Source organism: Monodelphis domestica, chromosome 1 (genome assembly GCF_027887165.1).
Source record: "Monodelphis domestica isolate mMonDom1 chromosome 1, mMonDom1.pri, whole genome shotgun sequence".
Lineage (NCBI taxonomy): Eukaryota > Metazoa > Chordata > Mammalia > Didelphimorphia > Didelphidae > Monodelphis > Monodelphis domestica.
In genome coordinates, this window is record NC_077227.1 from 593077312 (window position 1) to 593096027 (window position 18716).

General features: G+C 43.2%; 1 protein-coding gene across 1 annotated transcript; it reads right to left on the bottom strand.

The window, feature by feature from the left end:
* Positions 1 to 5635: 5635 nt before the first annotated feature.
* On the bottom strand, positions 5636 to 18290 carry DOK2 (docking protein 2). The gene is made up of 5 exons (XM_007476442.3): positions 17965 to 18290; positions 16505 to 16786; positions 16128 to 16236; positions 14677 to 14861; positions 5636 to 13406 (listed from the first exon to the last, which is right to left on the bottom strand). Exons 1-5 carry the CDS (start codon positions 18025 to 18027, stop codon positions 12783 to 12785), a joined length of 1263 nt encoding a protein of 420 aa, XP_007476504.1. The 5' UTR covers positions 18028 to 18290; the 3' UTR covers positions 5636 to 12782.
* Positions 18291 to 18716: the final 426 nt, after the last annotated feature.

The window sequence follows — 18716 nt, forward strand, 5'->3', positions numbered from 1 at the left end:
CTACCTCTACCCTAGATAGTCCCTGGGAGCCACTCCCTTTCAACCTCCTAGTTCTCCAAACTTAAGTTTTCCATCTCCTATCTCCTTGCATTTGTCCAAATGTTCCTGAATGCCCAGAATATACTTCCTCCTCACTTCTACTTCATAAAAGCCTTAATTTCTTCAAGGCTTAATTGAGGTACCTCCTCTTACAGAAAACCTGTCTGTTCCTATGAGGCTTTAGAGTTCTCTCCTCCCAATTACCTTGTATCTAGGTATATGTCAGAACCCAGCCATTAATAGAGACTATTTTGTTTCTGTATCCTCAATGCCTTGCATATAATAGACTTTTTTTTTAAAACCTTTACCTTCCTTGGAATCAATACTGTGTATTGGTTCCAAGGCAGAAGAGTGATAAGGGCTAGGCAATGGGGGTCAAGTGACTTGCCCAGGGTCACACAGCTAGGAAGTGACTGAGACTAGCTTTGAACCTAGGACCTCCCGTCTCTAGGCCTGGTTCTCAATCCACTGAGCCACCCAGCTGCCACCCATATAATAGACTATTAATATTCTTCCTTGGCTACCAGGAGTCTATTATTCAATCCCACCACTCTAGAGTATTCCAGTGCTTAGCACACAATAAGCCTTCCATCAATATTTGCTAATATTATTCAATGAATAAATGGCCAGATAGACAAGTTAATGGAAGCCCTACCCTATAACTGCCTATGCCTGTAGCTGGCACATATTCTCTTGCCTTGCACATATTAGGTGCTTCATAAAAGCTTGTTGGATTGGATTCATTTGACTCCAAGATGCCATTGATCAGAGGTATCTTCCATCAGACGATGAGCTCAGTTGTTTAGTGTCACAGGCCACGTTGAAGCTTCACAGTGCCTCACAGATAGGATGTGCTTAATAAAAGCTTAGTGATGGATTGATGGATGGATTGAATGATAGATTCACATAATATCTAACAGTAATTAGTACCAGTCTCAGACTGCAAAGCACGTTATTGAGTTTGTCAAGGCATAAACTCTGTAAATTCTTCACTTGTCCTTGTAGCATCATTTCCATGTTATGCCCAATCTACCAGCCTGCCCAAGTATGCAACTTCTTGGTTCCCCAATGGATGCTGTCCTCAATTACCAGCAGTGAAAATGTTTATTAGGCTTACTCCTAGGACCAAATGATTTTCCTGTCAATGGTGACAATTGTGGCAGTGGAAGAGCTAAAATGGACCTTGATGATTCTTCCCTTAGGAGCTGTGAAAGAGCTGTATTGAAAAGTCTTTCCTTACTCAAAAGCAAGGACAATAACCAAATGTATTCTGATCACAAAGTGATCATATGGGAGAAGGGGGGGATTGATGGGAAGGGGAGGAGGGTTAAGCTAGTTGACAAAATTGAGTTGACAATGTGACTCAACAGCCAAAAAAAGCCCATTCAAACTTAATACTGCATTAAAAGAAACATAGTGTCCAGCACATGAGAAGTGTTAGTTTTCCTGTTTTCCTCTGTGGTCAGACCATATCTAGGATTCACTTTTGGGTACCAGTCTAAATATGGTCTGGATCCAGTTCTATATACAGATAGATATGACTACTAGTCACCAGCTATTCACCAGGGCAGAAGAACCAGGTGTGAAACTCATCTAGGGTTGAATTTCTGGTCTGGTTTGGGTAGCGCAGAAGCTGGAGAGATGACTGGGAATTAAAACAAAATTTGGCATTAACCTGGGTAGAAAGACTGAGGGAAAGGGAAATACCTAGTATATTCCCAAGGTTATAAGCCTTGATGGCTGGAAGGGGAAAGGCTTGAGGACACCACAAAGGGCAAGGAGAAGAAGAGGGAATAAATATTTACTAAGTGCTTACTATGTGTTAGGCACTATGCTAAGTGCATGACAGATATTATCTCATTGAGCCTCATAATAACCCTGTGGGGTAGATGCTATTATTAACAATACTGTTATTATTAACATTAACAAGTTAATAATATTATTATGAATTATACTCAAAACTATTGAGTAAACTGAGGCAGACAGAGGTTGTGACTTGCCCAGGAGTCACTCTGTTATGGGGGGTGGGAGATTAACCCTTGGTCCAGGGAAGGCACCCTTTCAAGAATAACAGACTCCAGTGGAAGCCCTTTAAAGATGGAAAGATTTATTTAGGTTGAATGGTCAGGAGGCAATGTGCAAGACCAACTGCCTCCCTGAACAGAGAAAACTTCAGGATTTTTATACCCTAAAGGGATGGGGTCTAAGTGACTTGGAAAGGAAAGATGGGGAAGGAGATAAAAAAATGGGAACAAACAGGGGGGCAATCAAGGAAGAATAGGTAGCAGAATAGGTGCCTTTGAACTGGGAGCTTAAACATAAGAAGGTAGGTGAGTTATCCATCTTGAGAAACCTAGTAATGTTTGGATCATAAGTGATGTTCAAGATGTAAGGGTCATAAAGGTGGGTAAGTTATCTCAAGAAACCTAGTGTGTTTGATATGTAAACAGGAGGTATCCCCTCATGCTCAGACCCTTAACTCTAGTGTAAATACATCCAAAGCTTAGAGGTAGAGGAGCCTGTATTTGTTCAACTGCCAGCTCTGCAAGGTGAATTCCTCATGTAATCTTTGACCTGTGGTCTCTCTAGGAATGTGGGATATACTGGGGGGAGTGGGGGAGGACCCACCTCAATTCAATTTTGTAAGTAGCTGAGGAAGGATTTGAATAAGTCTTCCTGACAGTAGGCACAGGGCTCCATCCACTGGACCACTTCATTGCCTCTAGTTATGCAGGGGAAAAGAAGATCAAAGAAGGGAAAGGACTGGTGCTCATAGGCAATGATAATAAGAGATAAAACAGAACTGCTTGATTTTTATTTTATTTCTGCTTACTCTGCCAAGAAGAATGGTCTTTGGATTGGAAAGGAAGGAACAAAAATGACTAATTGAGATCCAAAGTATGTTCATAGGGAGATAATGAAAGAACATCTAGCCTTGATGAGTTAAGTCAGCAGCCAACAAAAGTACATGCCGGAAGAACTGATGAGTTCAACATCAACAGTCGTTGAAAAATCATGGAGAATGGGAGACATACCATAAAATTAGAAAAGGGCAAATATTTGTATTTTCCAAAAAGGAAAGGCAATAGAACTTGCAAACTATAAACCAATGTGTTTGGCTCCAATTCCTGGCACAATTCATATTACTAAAGAATGGACATCCAGGGGGAAAAAAAGTAAAGATCATAAAGAACTCTTCATCAAGAAAGGTCAATGGGGGCAGCTAGGTAGCCTGGTGGATAAAACACCAGGTCTAAAGACAAAAGGTCCAGAGTTCAAATCTGATCTCAGACACTTCCTAGTTATATGACTCCAGACAAGTCACTTAACCCCCCCCCCAAGACTTTACCATTCTTCTACCTTACAATTGATACAGAAGGTAAGGTTAAAAAAAAAAAGACTAGATTGATGCCAGACTTTCCAGATTTCCATTTTGACAGGCTTACAATACTGCCTCATCAGCATATGTTTACCTATATTTTAACTAAGCACTTGGCAAAGTCTCTTGTGCTATTCTTGCAAACAAAATAGAGAAATGCAATTTAGACAATACTCTAGTTAAGTTGGTTCAGAACCAGTTGAATGGTAGAATCCAAAGTTATTAATGATTCATTCCCTTTTTAAAAATTTAATTCTATTTTCAGTTCCAATTTTTCTCCTATTCTCTTTCCCCTCCCTCACCCATTGAGAAGGCTAGAAAAACAAAGCCTTTAACAATTCTTTGACAACTTGGAAGGAAATCTTTAGAGGAATACCCCAAAGGTTTTGCACTTGGCCCTGTGCTACTTAATATTTTAATAAATTACTTATATAAAGGCACAAATGGCATGCTTATCAAATTTGTAAGTGATAGAATGATAGAAGAGATAGCTCATATGTTTGTTGATTGTCATGGCTCAAAAAAAGATCTCAACAAGCTAGAATGACAGGCTGAATCTAATAAGATGAAATTTAATGACTACATAAGAATAATTGGCATATAATGTTTTAATGATTACAAAATGTTTCATATGCATTATCTAATTTGAACCTTACAACAACCCTGTGAGATACTGTTATAATTAAAATGGTTGATGTTATAAACTGTAGTGAGTTAAAATGGTGGAAGATATAAATTGTGATAGATATAAGACAGGGTGAGTAAATTTGACCACAGAAAATATGTTTCACTACAGTGTCTTGGTTTTTAAATCAAATATAAGGTGGTCGCCAGGGAATATATTCCCAAATTATGAATATGCCCAAGTCAACTGGGTTTTATAGAGAATTTAATTAATAATACAATGAAGAATTAAAGAAAAGGAGAAGGAGAGAGAAAAGGTATTAATGAGAAAAGAATAGGTCGGCCCAGGGCAGGCCTGGCCAACCCAGGCCTAAGCCTTAAGAGAGAAACCAGTCAGTTATCACTCACCACAAGATTTGTCTTAAGCAAGGATGTCTGGGGAACAGAGTCTCCCCAGAGGGAGTTCCAGCCAGAGTCAGCCTCCCAAGGGACTTCTCCTCAAGAGATCTTCAAAGGGCCTCCTCCAAAAGGATCTATCTCCAAGGACCCAAGGATCCTATCTCCAAGCCTCCAAGGCTCTTTTGCTCAAGAGATTCCTCTTCTTATATAGGGGGTTTTTCCTATGTCACCTCCCCTAAGTTCTTCCATCTACCAATCACCGTAGATGTTTTCTAAAAGACAGCCCATCTGAATTCCAGCTAAGTCAACTTATCCCCTCAATAAGTCTGAACCAGAGAAAACACAGCTGAGTCGACTAATCTCATTAAGAGAAAACTTGCCCGACCCTTTTAGGTACCTAGCATCCCATTATATCAATTCTAAAAAACAGGCCTGGCTCAAAGAACTCCCTGCCTCATCATAAGCATGGGTCCAAGTAATTTCATTGTTTAGCAAGGAGTTTTCTCCCCTAAAGCAGTCTTAAGTACGGGTGGAGTAGAGGTCCTCCCATTTCTGATCCTGGCGAGTTCTCACATCAAAATGGGGAATGTTTCCAGTAGGGAATTTGTTCCAATGGAGGATTCCACAATATGGAAATTTTTAACATTCACAAGTCTGAGAAATTTCAAGATTTACAATACTTAGGTTCAAATACTCAACTTTACCAAGTACAAGGTGGGGGAGACATGACTCTGGCAGCCAAAAGAATGAATATGGTTTTAAGCTACATTAAAAGAGGAATGATGTCCAATATTAGGAAGCAATAATCCCATGGCACTTTATCAGTTCTGGGCACCATAGTTTAAGAAGAGCCTTGATAGATGAGAAATGGTTGCAGGAACTAGGGATGGATAACCTGGAGACCATTAGATATTAGATTAAGAGAGAGAGAGAGAGAGAGAGAGAGAGAGAGAGAGAGAGAGAGAGAGAGAGAGAGAGAGAGAATATCTAACTTCAAGCATTTAAAAGGACCACATTAATAAAAGAAAAATTGATTTCAACTATTTGACCCCAGGGAACACAAGGATTAATGGTTAGAAATCCAAGAGAAACAGATTTAATCTTGACAGGTAGGAAATTTTCTTAAAATTTAGAACTAGCCAAAATTGAAATGGGTTACCTCAGGAGGTCTCCCTCACCAGAAATCTTCAAGCCAAGGTATGTCAGGTATATTTTGTTGTAGACAGACTTTTTTTTCAGGTAGGAGATGGACTACATATCTGCTAAGGTTCTTTCCACAGATATTTGGAAGTCTGGAGAAGTGGCCAGTTTAGTGGGGGAGATGGGTGCCTTCTATGATTTGTTGAGTTGGAGATGTCAATGAGGCAGCCAGGTCAAAATGTACAGCAAACACTCATCAATGTGGAACTGGACTTTTGGTAGGAAATTTGCGATGGGCACTAAAACTTGGAAATCAACTATATGGAGATCAGTCAATACTTAGTCAAAAAAAATCTTTTATTAAGCACTTACTATGTACCAGGTACTGTGTTAAGTACTAGGGATACAGAAAGAGGAAAAGCCGTCTCTCCTTCCTCAAATTTCTTAGAGCATTTTGTAACAAGAAGGAATGGAAACATGAAATATTAAGCAAAAGAATTAAAAATGCCAAGCAACTATTCTACAAAATGGAGTGTGTTCTTCAAAAAATATAAAAACAGATATTTTATCCTTTAAGACAAATTTGTATTCATACCACCATAGCAATAAAGTCTAGACCTGTGATTTTGTAGATAGAGGGAACTCCCAGATGAAGAAATGCCTTCTACCAAATCAGGTCAATACCATCACTATAACTAATAGCCTCAGAAATGGCCATAATACACAAAGAAGTTGTTGTCCACCCAAGGTCACACAGTTGTAAGTGTCAGAAGCTGCTCTGAAACACAGATGTCCCTCTGAACAGAGATTATTATATTCACTGTTTTCAGATCTCCAACACCTAATATGGTATATAGTAGGCCCTTAATTAATATATGTTGTTTGGTAGATTTGAGAATAGCTCTGTAGCCACTATGACACACTATATCTCATTTATATCTAGATAAATATAGGTATACATGCACACATATATACATATGTTGTTGTTGTTCAGTCATTTGGGTTGTGCCAATTCTTGGATTTTCTTGGCAAAGATACTGAACTGGTTTACCATTTTCTTTTCCAGTTCATTTTTTAGATGAGGTAACTGAGGCAAACAGGGTTAAATGACTTGCTCAGGGTCACACAGCCAGTGTCTGAGGTCAAATTTGAATTCATGTATGTCAAGTGATAATTTTGGAACAATTAATATATCTGTTAACTACTAGCATTTAAAACTGCCAACATGACCTGAATTGCTTAATGATAAACCAAACCAAAAATGTTGAAGATATTTCTATTTATGTTTATTTAAGGGCCACTTTTGCCTTTCTCTCATTCTACCTTATATTATCTTCGTTTGTACTTTTATATATTTTACTTATTAGACTTGGAGCCCTTGGAAAAAGATGTTTTGTTGGAGACCGCTAGGTGGCTCAGTGGATTGAGATCCAGGCCTGGAGACAGGAGGTCCTGGATTCAAATCTGGACTCAAACACTTCCTATTATAAAAGGAATCCTTTGTTCTCTTTGTCTATTCTGAGTTTACACTTGTAAAAGGGGAATCCTTTATTCTTTTTGCCTAGTTGGAGTTAACCCTTTGTTTAACAATAACTTAAGAACCCCTACTTAATACCTCACTATATTGTAAAGACAGGATTGACTTTCCTTTGTCTACCTTCTGATTGAATAAACACAACTTGAACTAGGTGGAGGAGCTCACAAACCACTTAGAGAATTCACACACTCAGAAACTCAATCAGCCAGGAAAACTGAGCCCTTTTGATGAGAATTCACACCTCCAGAAGGTGAGAAGTGGATCCCACAGACACTGCCCCTCTGGGCAGTGCTGGGCAATTTGGAAGCTGTGATTGGAGCTTTTGAAGAGGGGAAGGGACATGAAGCCATAATAAAAGGCCCTGAATTTCTGGGGCTGGAGAGGTGAGCTTCAAGAGGAGTTCAGCTTCAAGAAGGGAGGCAGCTTCAAGAAGAAAGTTAGCTTAAAGAAGAAAGTTGGCCTCAGGAGTCACCTTCAGAGTCATCATCTTAACCTGCCTTTTGGAGGGAAGTTGGATGAGTGGATATAGCTAGCTTTCTTTTCCTGTCTTCTGGAGAGAGTTTAATTCTGGTTGAAGGTCAACAAGTCCTGGCTGTATTGAGCACCCAAGCAATATTTAGTTAGATGTTGTCTTCTCTACCCTTTTGTATTTCTCTACTTTCACTCTTTCCACCTCTTTTGTAAATAAAAGCTATTAAAGGTCGTTTTGACTTTGAGCAATAATACTTTGAATCAGCAACCACCATTATTATTTATAATTTTCATATATTTTAATCAAACCATTAATTTTAACCCTTACACTGTGACCCTGTGACACTATGTTCCCTTACACTATGTGACCCTGGGCAAGTCACTTGAACCCCATTGTCTAGCCCTTAGTGCTCTTCTGCCTTGGAACCAATACCCAGTATTGATTCTATAATGAAAGGTAAGAGGTTTTTTTTTTAAAATGTTTTGCAAACTGGAACTTGGAAGCATGAGAAGCCTTACACAAACTAACACAAAGTGAGGTAAGCAAAAGCAAGAAAATGGGCAGCAGCTGGCTGGTTCAGTGGATTGAGAGCCAGGCCTAGAGAGGAGAGGTCCTAGGTTCAAATCCAGTCTCAGACACTTTCTAGCCATGTGACCCTGAAAAGTCACTTAACCCCTATTGCCTAGCCCTTATTGCTTTTCTACCTTAAAACCAATACGGAAAAAAAAAGAAATATTATGTGATTATAATAACAAAGCCTGCCCTGAAGAAGAGATGAGATTTCTCTCCCTTCTTTGTAGAAGTAAAGAATGAAACAGAGCATATATTATTAGACTGACTTGTTGATTAGTTTTGCTGAAAAAAATTTTTTTAATCTTTTTCTTTTTTACTTTTTTATAAAGGATGGCCCCACAAGTAGAATGTCTAGAAAAGAAGGTGATAAGAGCAACTAGGTGACTTAAAGAGCCAGACCTGGAGAAGGGAGGTCTTAGTTGAAATCTGGCTTCAGGCATGTCCTAGTTCTGTGGCCCTGGGCAAGTCATTTACCCCCAATTGCCTACCCCTCACTGCTCTTCTGCCTTGGAATTGATACTTAATATTGACTCTAAGATGGAAGGTAAAAAAAAAAATTTAATGAAAGTGAGTGAAAGGAAACTTAAAAAAAAAAACAAAAATATGTCCATTTTAGAAGTTTAAAAATAAAATTTTGTGTTTTTAATCCATATATCTCACACACAGCACTTAGAATGGTTTTCTGACCATCAGAGGTGCCAAGAAAAATGTTAAATAAGTCAATTGGTTAGTTTTTTAGTACATTTATCAATTTAACCACTAAAAATATATTCTACTTTTTAGGGTATTCACATTATCCTATGAGGACATACAAAATTATATAAGATACAGAAGTTTATATTGATACATATTGGACTGTTTATAGTTAATCTGCAGGACTGTATCTGTTCTACAATGACCAAAACTTTGTACCAAGTTTTATTAAAGAGTGATACCTATAAACCATCAAGAGGGGACAAAGCCAGAATATATTGATGAGATGTAGCATTAGGGCACAACAGCAGAGTAAAACACCATGATACAACATGTAGGGAAACCATTGAGGTTTGTTCACTGGCAGGCATGCTAAACAAAGATCTGAGAGATATTGCTACTGGCAGGTATACGGCAGGAGATTAGAACAAAAATACCCTAGGCTTCACTTAATATTTTTGTTCTAGGTCCCAGGCTCAATTCCTTTCCAACCAGGAAGATGGCAGTAGGCTGTTGAAAGCATTTCCATGCCAAATTCACACATCTAGAGTTGTTCTTAAAATTGATTTTGTTGGGGGGCAGCTGGGTAGCTCAGTGGATTGAGAACCAGGCCTAGAGATGGGAGGTCCTAGGTTCAAATCTGGCCTCAGACACTTCCCAGCTGTGTGACCCTGGGCAAGTCACTTGACCCCCATTGCCTAGCCCTTACCACCTTTCTGCCTTGGAGCCAATATACAGTATTGACTCCAAGACGGAAGGTAAGGGTTTAAAAAAAAAATTGATTTTGTTGCGTGGGGCCCCTGAAATAAGCTGAAGGGATTCTAATCATTGGGATTCACCAAGAATTAAAGGAAGTTTTCCGACTTTATGTCAGTTAATGGAATGGGGCCAAGGACCTTTGATGAAAGTAGCAGGAATGTAGTCAAAAGAATAAAGATAATCTTGAACTGAAGCTATCTGTTGGATTTTGCTGAATGTTAATCTGGATACCATTGTTATGACCAATACAGAATAAAAGAACTTTAATGCTCCCTGCCCAAGAAGAGGCCCAGTATTCTTCCCCATCACCACCACCCAACCTTAAACCCAAATCAGGGAAGCAATCAAACAAGTATTTATTAAGTGCTCATTATGTTCCATACACTGTGATAAGGATTAGAGATACCAAGAAAAAGCAAAAAGCAGTCAATGCCTACAAGGAGCAAAGAGGGGGAAGAGGGAAGCAGGGAGGGAGGGAGATCTAAATTTGGAATTCAAATCCTGATTCTTTCACTTACTTCCTATATGACCTTGGGAAAGTCACTTATCATATCTGGGCCTCAGTTTCCCCTCAACCATAAAAAGAAGTCGGACCTCAAAGATACCTTCTAGTTTTAAATCTATGATCCTGGAACATCAGGATACTGCACCAAGGTTCAGCACCAGGATCAGTTATGAGGCTACAGTCCTGGGACTCAATCCTAAAGCAAGGTGCCAAATTTCAACAATGGGACACAGTGCCAGAAGGCAACACTGGAGCATAGCAACAGGATACAGAGCCAGGACCTAAAGCCAGGGCACAGCACTGAGACACGCTGCCAAGTCACAGATCTGGGACACAACACTAGGAAACAACACCAGGATAAAACACCAGAAAACAGTAGAAGGACATAGCAGCCAGACTCCAAATAAAACAAAGTACTGGGATATAATAGCATTCACACAGTCTTTTCAAGTTTGCAAAGCACTCTACTAGTGTCATTTTATTTGGTAGGTACTATTATTATCCCCATTTCACAGATGAGTTAAGGGACTCATCCAGAATCATACTGATAGTAAGTATTGGGAGGAAGGATTTGACTCCAAGGTCCCTTGCTCTATCCATTGCACTACTTGGCCAGAGTACAATATAAGAAGGCATCATCAGGGTTTTAGGGTTCATCACTAGGACAATGCACCAAAGTACAGGGTTAGGACAAAGACAGAGTTACTAACCAGGACAGGAGAGCATGGTACAAGTATTCCATAAAAATGGTGTCCTGTTGTCCCATTATTCTATTGATTCTCCCAGTTTCCTCACTCTACTATCCTCTACCAACATTTATTCCCCAAATTCCCACACTATCCATTTGAAATGGAAAGGAAAAGAAAATCTGAATATGGAGAGGGAAAACACAAATTAGTTAAAAAACAAAGCAAGACAAAGACAAAGACAAAAAACAGAAGTTCTAGATCTTCAGAACAGGACTTGAAGATAGGCAATGAGGTGAGAGAAGGCAAGCAACGGCTTGGAAGCAAGAGTCCCCAGGCCTTTAGATCTGGTTTTATGGATCTGCAATAGCTAGCTCCTGAATGCAAGTTCCCGGAGTTTTGATGGTGGCTTTTTCCTGGACCAAATCCCCAAGCAGCTGTTGAGCCCCTGGAAGCTTCTACCATGATCCAACACTGGCCCCTTCTGGACTTAGGTGGGACTACCACCTGGTCTGCTGTCCAGTGGAAATCCCTAGGATGACATTTTTGACTGGAACCCAGAAGAAAGAAGTCAGAATAAAGAGTCCCATGCTTGGGGTGAAAGGAAAGGACCTGGCATAGCAGCAGCTCACCTGTTTCCCATCAATCAGTCAAGTGTTTAATCAAGTAGGAATTAAGTGATTACCAGGTATCAGAGAATTACTTAATTCATTGCTTACTAGGTGCCAGTTTGGGATAGCTAGGTGTCACAGTGGGTAGAGTACCAGGCCTAAAGTCTGGAAGATTCATCTTCCTGAGTTCAAATCTGGCCTCAGACACTTACCAGCTATGTAACCTTGGGCAAGTCACTTAATCCTGTTTGCCTCAGTTTCCTCATCTGTTAAATGAGCTGGAGCAGGAAATGGCAAAGCACTCTAGTATCTTTGCTTAAGAAAACCCCAAATGGAGGCATAAAGACTCGAACACGATTAAAAAAATAACAATAACATAAAGGTGCCAAATATTAGATATAGATTAGATAGGTATAAGATATAGATATTAGATATTATATTAGATAGATTAGATTAGATATAAAGAAAAAAGTCAAAAATAGTCCCTTATCTTCAAGAAAATTAGATTCCAGTGGGAGAGATAATATGCACATAAATAGATATATATGGGATACCTAAGAGAAAAGATTCAAGACTTAAGGAGTCAAACAATCACAGATCTAGAGCTGGAAGGCAAATGAGAAGCCATCTACCTTAACCATCTCATTTTGTATTTGAGGAAACTGAGGCCCAAAAAGGTTAAATGACTTGACCAAGGTCACACCGGCAGTAGGATCAAAGACAGAATTCAAACCCAGGTCTTCTGATGCCAGTCAGTACAGCACTTACCATGTTGCCTATCCTAGGGAGAACCTTGGTGGGAAAAGGACTTCTTAGGAGAAAATATTTCCCTTGACAGCACCACATCCCTTACCTTCCCCACAGTACTCATGCCACACATAGACATCTTGGAGATGGGTTTTAATACCAGAGAATTGTCCAAGAATCACAGAAACTGTAGCCAACTTCCTCAGCACCAAGGAAGGGGTTGCCTGTGAGATTTTTACAATGCTGGGGGGGTCCCCTTAGCTCACAGGAAGTGGGTACAAACTAAGAGATAAGGGAAGAAAGAGTTCTGCTTCAAGGTGGCCCTTCCTATGGGGGAGGAAAGGGAAAGAGGAAGAGGAGGAGGAGGAGCTCTTTTCATCCTTTTTTGCTTCAGGATACTGACTCATTCTACAAACACTGGGTGGAAAGAGCCTAAAGAGGAATTTTCTCTACTCCTAAAATGGTAGGAGGATCATTGTGAGGCTGGGAGGAGCCATTAGAGAAGGCTGGGAGAGAAAGAGTTCATTCAAACTCTCCCTTCAACCCTTTCCCATCCCCTCAAAGATAAAGGTCCATGAGCATCCTGAGGGCTGGACTCTGAATTTTCCATCTTTGCCATCATTTTGGGCCCCTTTTGAGGACCACGTTGTCATACTCAGCTCCCTCAGACCAGCCAGACAGAGTAGCCCCCAAGAAGTCCCCAAGGCCACCTTTGTAGGGTCCCCTGGGACCATCATCAGCTTTGGCCTGTGTCCTCCAGGCCTCCCCCTGGGGTTCCTGGGGGCTGTCATACAGGGATAAGGCAGCCACTCCCTCTGGTTCATCATAGATGTGATCAGGGTGATGCAGGAGCTGTTCCTCAATGCAGTCATAGAGTGGGTCCACTCTGGGCTGAGGAGGGGTGGGCAGTACTTCCCTAGGGCTATTCCCCAATAGGGACCTAGCCACTGAATCAAAGGGTACAGCATACTCACCCTCTGGGGGCCTGGAATAACGGGAAGGAGGAATGGTTGGGGATGGTGGGGGGAGGGAGTCATGAGGTCGGGAATATGGGCTTTCAAGTACTGGTAAGGATGATGATACTGCGGTTGGTTGAGCAGAGGTTCCAAAAGAGGCAGAGTTCTTCTGGGCAGAAATAGCATCCTCCAGAGCCAAAAAGATCTCATTGCCCTTACGAGTTTCAAACTCAAAGTTCCCTTCCCCTGAGACACAGCGACGGCCAGCCTCAAAGGAAAATGTGACCTAAGGGTGGGGTAAGAGCAAGAGGACTGTTATTGACCTGGACTCTCTAATGTCACATTTCTTCTCTTTCTAAAAGATTTCTCTTCCTTTTGGTTTGCATGCCCAGAGCAGCAAGTAGGGTAAATTGAAGGAGGCATTTTTCCAGACTAGGAGTGGAAATTTAAAGTATTATAGAAACAACAGAGTTTAGAATCTGATTAGCTAGAATAAAGGAGTTCACCAAAAAAGAAGCCTGTCAAGCGCTCCTGCCCTCACCTGCTTTTCAACCATGCCTACAATGACCTCACACAAAAGTCTGAGGTCTCTGTCTTCCCTATACCAGGTAGTGTCCTGGACCCATCCTTAACTAAAGATTCTGCTTGCCCCAAGCGGTTTGTTGTGGTTGCCCCTATACAAAAATTACCAGTTACCCCTCTATCTATGACCCTAGAATTTAGGCTCTCTTCTCTGGCCACCCATTCTTTTCTATTAGCCAAAGACTTCCTTATTTCCAGTTCTCATTCTCATTCTCTCTGTCTCTCTGTCTCTCTCTCTCTCTCTGTGTCTCTCTGTCTCTGTCTCTGTCTCTCTCTCTGTCTCTCTCTCTCTCTCTCTCTCTCTCTCTCTCTCTCTCTCCCCCTCCTTACCTCTCTCTCTCTCTCTCTCTCTCACTCTCTCTCTCTGTGTCTCTCTGTCTCTCTCTCTGTCTCTGTCTCTCTCTCTCTCTGTCTCTCTGTCTCTCTGTCTCAAATCCTTAACTTCCATCTTAGAATCAATACTGCAGAAAAGCAGTAAGGGCAAAGGGAGTTAAGTGACTTGCCCAGGGTCATACAACTAGGAAGTATCTGAAGTCAAATCTGAACCCAGGACCTCCCATTTCTGGGTCGGGGTCTCAATCCATTGAGCCACCTAGCTGTCCCTCTTTCCAATTAGCTTTCCCTTCTCCACCAGTCCTAACTTTTCCCCTGTCCTTCTTGTCATTTCTCTTCCTCGTCCTCCTTTCCTAGTTCCTTTGCCCTCTATCTGCCACTTCATTCTCACCTTCTTACTCTTTCCTTGTTCATTCTGCTATTCTCACTCCCTGCCTCATTTGCTGTCTCTTTATTTCCCTCCTTTTTTACCCTCCCCATCTTCTTCTGACTTCCATCATGTCATCCTTTTCTCTCCCTCCCATTTCTCTGAGCTTCCTCTTCCTTATATTTTCCCTAACCCTCAAAAGCCATGTCCCCACCTCCTCAACACTTTCTCAACACACCCCATCTCCCTTCACAGACAGTCAGTCTTCTATTACCTTATCTCTCCCAAATCGCCGAAGGAATCTATAAGGCCAGGTATACAATACAGCTCCTGGTTCAGAGCCACCCCGAAGTTCGAGGGCACTCTCTCCTGCCCGAAGTTTATAAGACCCCTGAAGTCGGCACCGTTCACTTGCTTCTGTGGGTCTCACAGTCACAACAAAATCCTTCTTTGGGATCACTGTCAAGGGGAAAGAGGCCATTGTGGGAATGCTGCCCAATTATACTAATCATGTTTAGCCCCAGAGAAGAGATATGACAGCAGGGAGAGGAGAGGGGCTCTGGGTGTGGAAAACCACACATGTCAGATTGGGCTCATGAGTTGGTTAGTTTTGCTGAATCATTTTTTTGGTTTGTTTTTCTCTTCTTTTATTCTGGGTCATAAGGGATAAGTCCCTGGGAAGAGGAGAAATATACTAGGAAATGCAGATGACACAAAAACAAAAGATAGCAATAAAGTTTCCTACAGATAAAAGCGATCTAAAAACAAAAGATATTAAAATTTCTTATTAAAAAAAGAGGCCATTTGGGACAAACTGGCCTTAGTCACCTCTGCTCTTTGTTGGCACAGAAAGTCCTCAGAGCAACATCCTTCCCCCAACTATCTTGAAAAAAGAATCTTTCAGAATGATTCTATACTCCCCAAATCTTCCAGAAAAGAGCGTCCCTCTTTTCAACCTGACACATCAAGCCCTAGTCACATCCACCCTAGTCTTCAAGCCCACATCCTTCCTGCAGCTGCTGCTGCTGCCACAACCCCCAGTGGTTTTAAAGAGTTCCAGCTCTCATCCATGAGGGCCTACCTGCAAGTGAAACCTTTGTCCTAGTCTCTAGAACAGCTACAGGTGCAAGGCTGTGCTTGCCTGGGGAAAGGCTGCAATGGGGAAGGTGGGAGAGGAGTCTTCACTGGGACCTTTACCCCTACTTTCAGCTGCCCTCATTTACTGGATGAGAAAGGATGCATGGAATGTGGGGAGAGGGGAAAGGAAGAGGGCCCTGTCTACCATTTAGTACTTCGGGGGGTAGGAAGAATTAAAAAAATCAAGAAAATGAAGGTTTCACAATGACCAGCCACCCTCCGCTGGGCTTCTTGGCAGTCCTGTCACCCTAGAACCAGCAGAGCCAAGTAGGAAGGGATGGGTCAAGATAAAGGGACTGTACCTTGGACTGATAGTCTGTCCATGCCTCTGGCCCCCACCCCCGCCCTCCTCTGGGCCACACCCGGATATGATGGTGAACTAAAGATAAAGGGGGGGGGGGGTGCTGGAGAGGCCAAGAAGAGGGCCAAGAGAGAACCACAAGCAGGAAGCAAATGGGCCATGGATGGGGCCCGGGCGCCACCCCCCTCCGCCCAGCCCTTTGACCCTTGCAGCACACACGCTCCCTCCGGGAGCATTCTAGCCCTCAGGACTACAGTCCAGAGGAAATCTGGCCAGCTCTCTCTCACCTGAGGGTGCAGAGCTATACAAGGCATTCTCTTCCATGCACGGCAAGTCATGCTGCTTTGAAGTCGAGCCATCCTGCCCTCCTGGCTCCCTCCGTTCTATTCTCTGCAACTGGAGGAAAGGGGCAAAAATCCACCAGAGCCGCTTCACCCTCGCCTCGGGGCCCCAGACAACCCCAATTTCTCCCACCGGTGTTCAGGAAGCTCCCGCAAGAGCCATTTCTCCGCCCCCAACCCTCAGACTGTCTCCAGTTTAACCTCGTGCCTCCCCAGGCACCCTAGCCCTGTCTCTTGATCCCCAGTGTCCCTGGTGGGACTATCCAGCAGTCCCCTTCCCGGGCTCCGGTCCCAACCTTTTCCACCCCATCCAACCTCCTCACCGGAAAAGCCAGGTGGCAAATGGCTTGGAGCCAGTCGCTGCGCTCAAGGGTGGGAGCGGCTAGAAGGCATAAGCGCTCCGTGGTCTCCAGCAGGAAGGGGCTGGTGTCCTTAGGGCTGCCAGCCTCCCCTCCAGCCTCAGCTGCCCGCAAACAGTCGCTGAGGCGGATGACTCGCCGGGCAGCCTCTCCCCGCCGGGGCTTCTCAGGGCCCTCCTGAAGCTCGAGCCGGGCCAAGGAACAGCTGGACTCTCCATACAGGACAGCCCAGAATCGCCGCCACTTCTGAGGTCAGGGTGAAACAAAGATAGAGAGGTGATGTGGGACGCCAGGACAGACGGCCGCTGCCTCTGGGGAAAGACGACCACGGAAGCAGGCCAGAGGCAGCGGCGCTAAGGCTAAAAGGGCAATTTTTAAAAAGAGAGGGAGAGGGGGAAGCCCATGGAGAGCCAGTCCTGGGTTCCAATCTGCCCTCAGACACTTCCCAGCTGGGTGACCCTGGGCAAGTCACTTAACCCCATGGCCTAGCCCTTACTGTCTTCTGCCTTGGAGTCACTACACAGTATTGATTCTTAGACGGAAGCTAAGAGTTTTAAAAAATAAATAAAATTTTAACAAAGAAAGGGAGAGGAGAACCCAGGGACATCCACTGTCGCTCAGCTTAGACACACATAGAAATTAGCTGATTGAGACCAAGCCCAAGCAAGAAGGGCTAAGCCAGTCTGAGAAAGATTGCCCAGAATGGAGGAAGGCAGCCAAATGGAAAAATATTCAGACACAAATTGAAAGAAAACCCACACAGACAGACAAGGGCTCAGAGACAGAAAGATACCAGAGCCAAGGCCAAGCAATCAGATGAAGCTGGCGTCCTTCTGGTCCCACACTCCAGAAAAGAATGAAGAAAAAGAGCTAAAGTTAGACCCTCCGGTCCTGGGTCGGGTCTAGGATCAGGAAACTTCTCTCTCTTCTCCCAGGGCCCTTTTCTGCCTTCTTTCTTCAGTATAATCTTCGAGAAAGTGGCTTCTGGGAATCCATAGGAATGTCAAGGAGAAACTTCTTTTCCAGGAGTTTGAAAATAGGAAAGACCTGAAGACCTCAATGGCCCCCCCAGCAACGTTATTTAGGTTTCTAAGAGAGAAGCCACCCCCAAACCCAATTATCCCTGAAGCTGCCACCAAGAAGGAGCCATCAGGAGAAGAATGGATCCTTGAATCTGCCCCCTTTGTTTCCACTAGGACTGTAGGCACTCTTCGAGCCCAACAAAGAGAAGAACCTCAGACAGAGGGCTCTGGAGAGGAGGAGGGCCATCTTTCTGGAAACATCAGCCTGGAAGTGGAGCCCTATTGGCAGACTGTACCCCGGATCCCTAGGATGTCCGCAGAGGGTGAAGGGAGCCCAGGGAGGCTCCTAGACGCTCCTCTGAGGCAGCCTCCTGGCCAGGACACTCCCGGACTTTTTCTTACCTTCCCAAAAGTCTGCTGTTGTTGAAAGTACAGGAAGCCTTGCTTTATCACCACCTCCCCCATCTCTGAAGCATGGCGGGGTCCCTGCCTGCTGCTCAGTCCTTTTAGTGCAATCCTGCCTCGTCTCTCCTTCTGGTTCCCCTTCTTCTGTTGAATTTGTTTCCTCTCTGGCTGCTGGAGTCCCGGCCCTTCGCCGTGCTATCTTGATGACGACAGGCCGTGTGGTATTTTCGATGACTTGAGTTTCACACTTGAGCTTCCTGTATTCTCAATGCAGAAGAAAAAGAGCTTGAAAGAAGATTCAGCTGTACGATGCCCCGACCGGTACATCATTTGGATCACCGACACTCAAAGCCACCCAGAAGCCAGGGGATGGAGGCAGCCTCCCCCACGGGCTGCCACGCCAGCTCACTGGTGGACACAAATGGACCCTGAAGCTAACTTCACCAATGAAAGTGGTCCAGCTAAAACCCTAGACTGTGGACCTGGAAGGAAACGGAGAGAATCTCTCTCGTCACTTTGCAGAGGAGGGAACTGAAGCCTAAAAAATAACTTGCCTGAAGTTAAATAACAGTCCTTGAATCATAGAAGGGACCTTTGAGACCATTTGGTTCAATTTATCAATGAGGAAACTGAGGCTCAGAGACATGTCACTTCTGTCCCAAGGGACAGAGTTAGGTATTGACCTTAGTTGTTGCTGTTCCGTTGTTTGCAGTCATATCTGACTTTTCTTGACCCCATTTGAGTTTTCT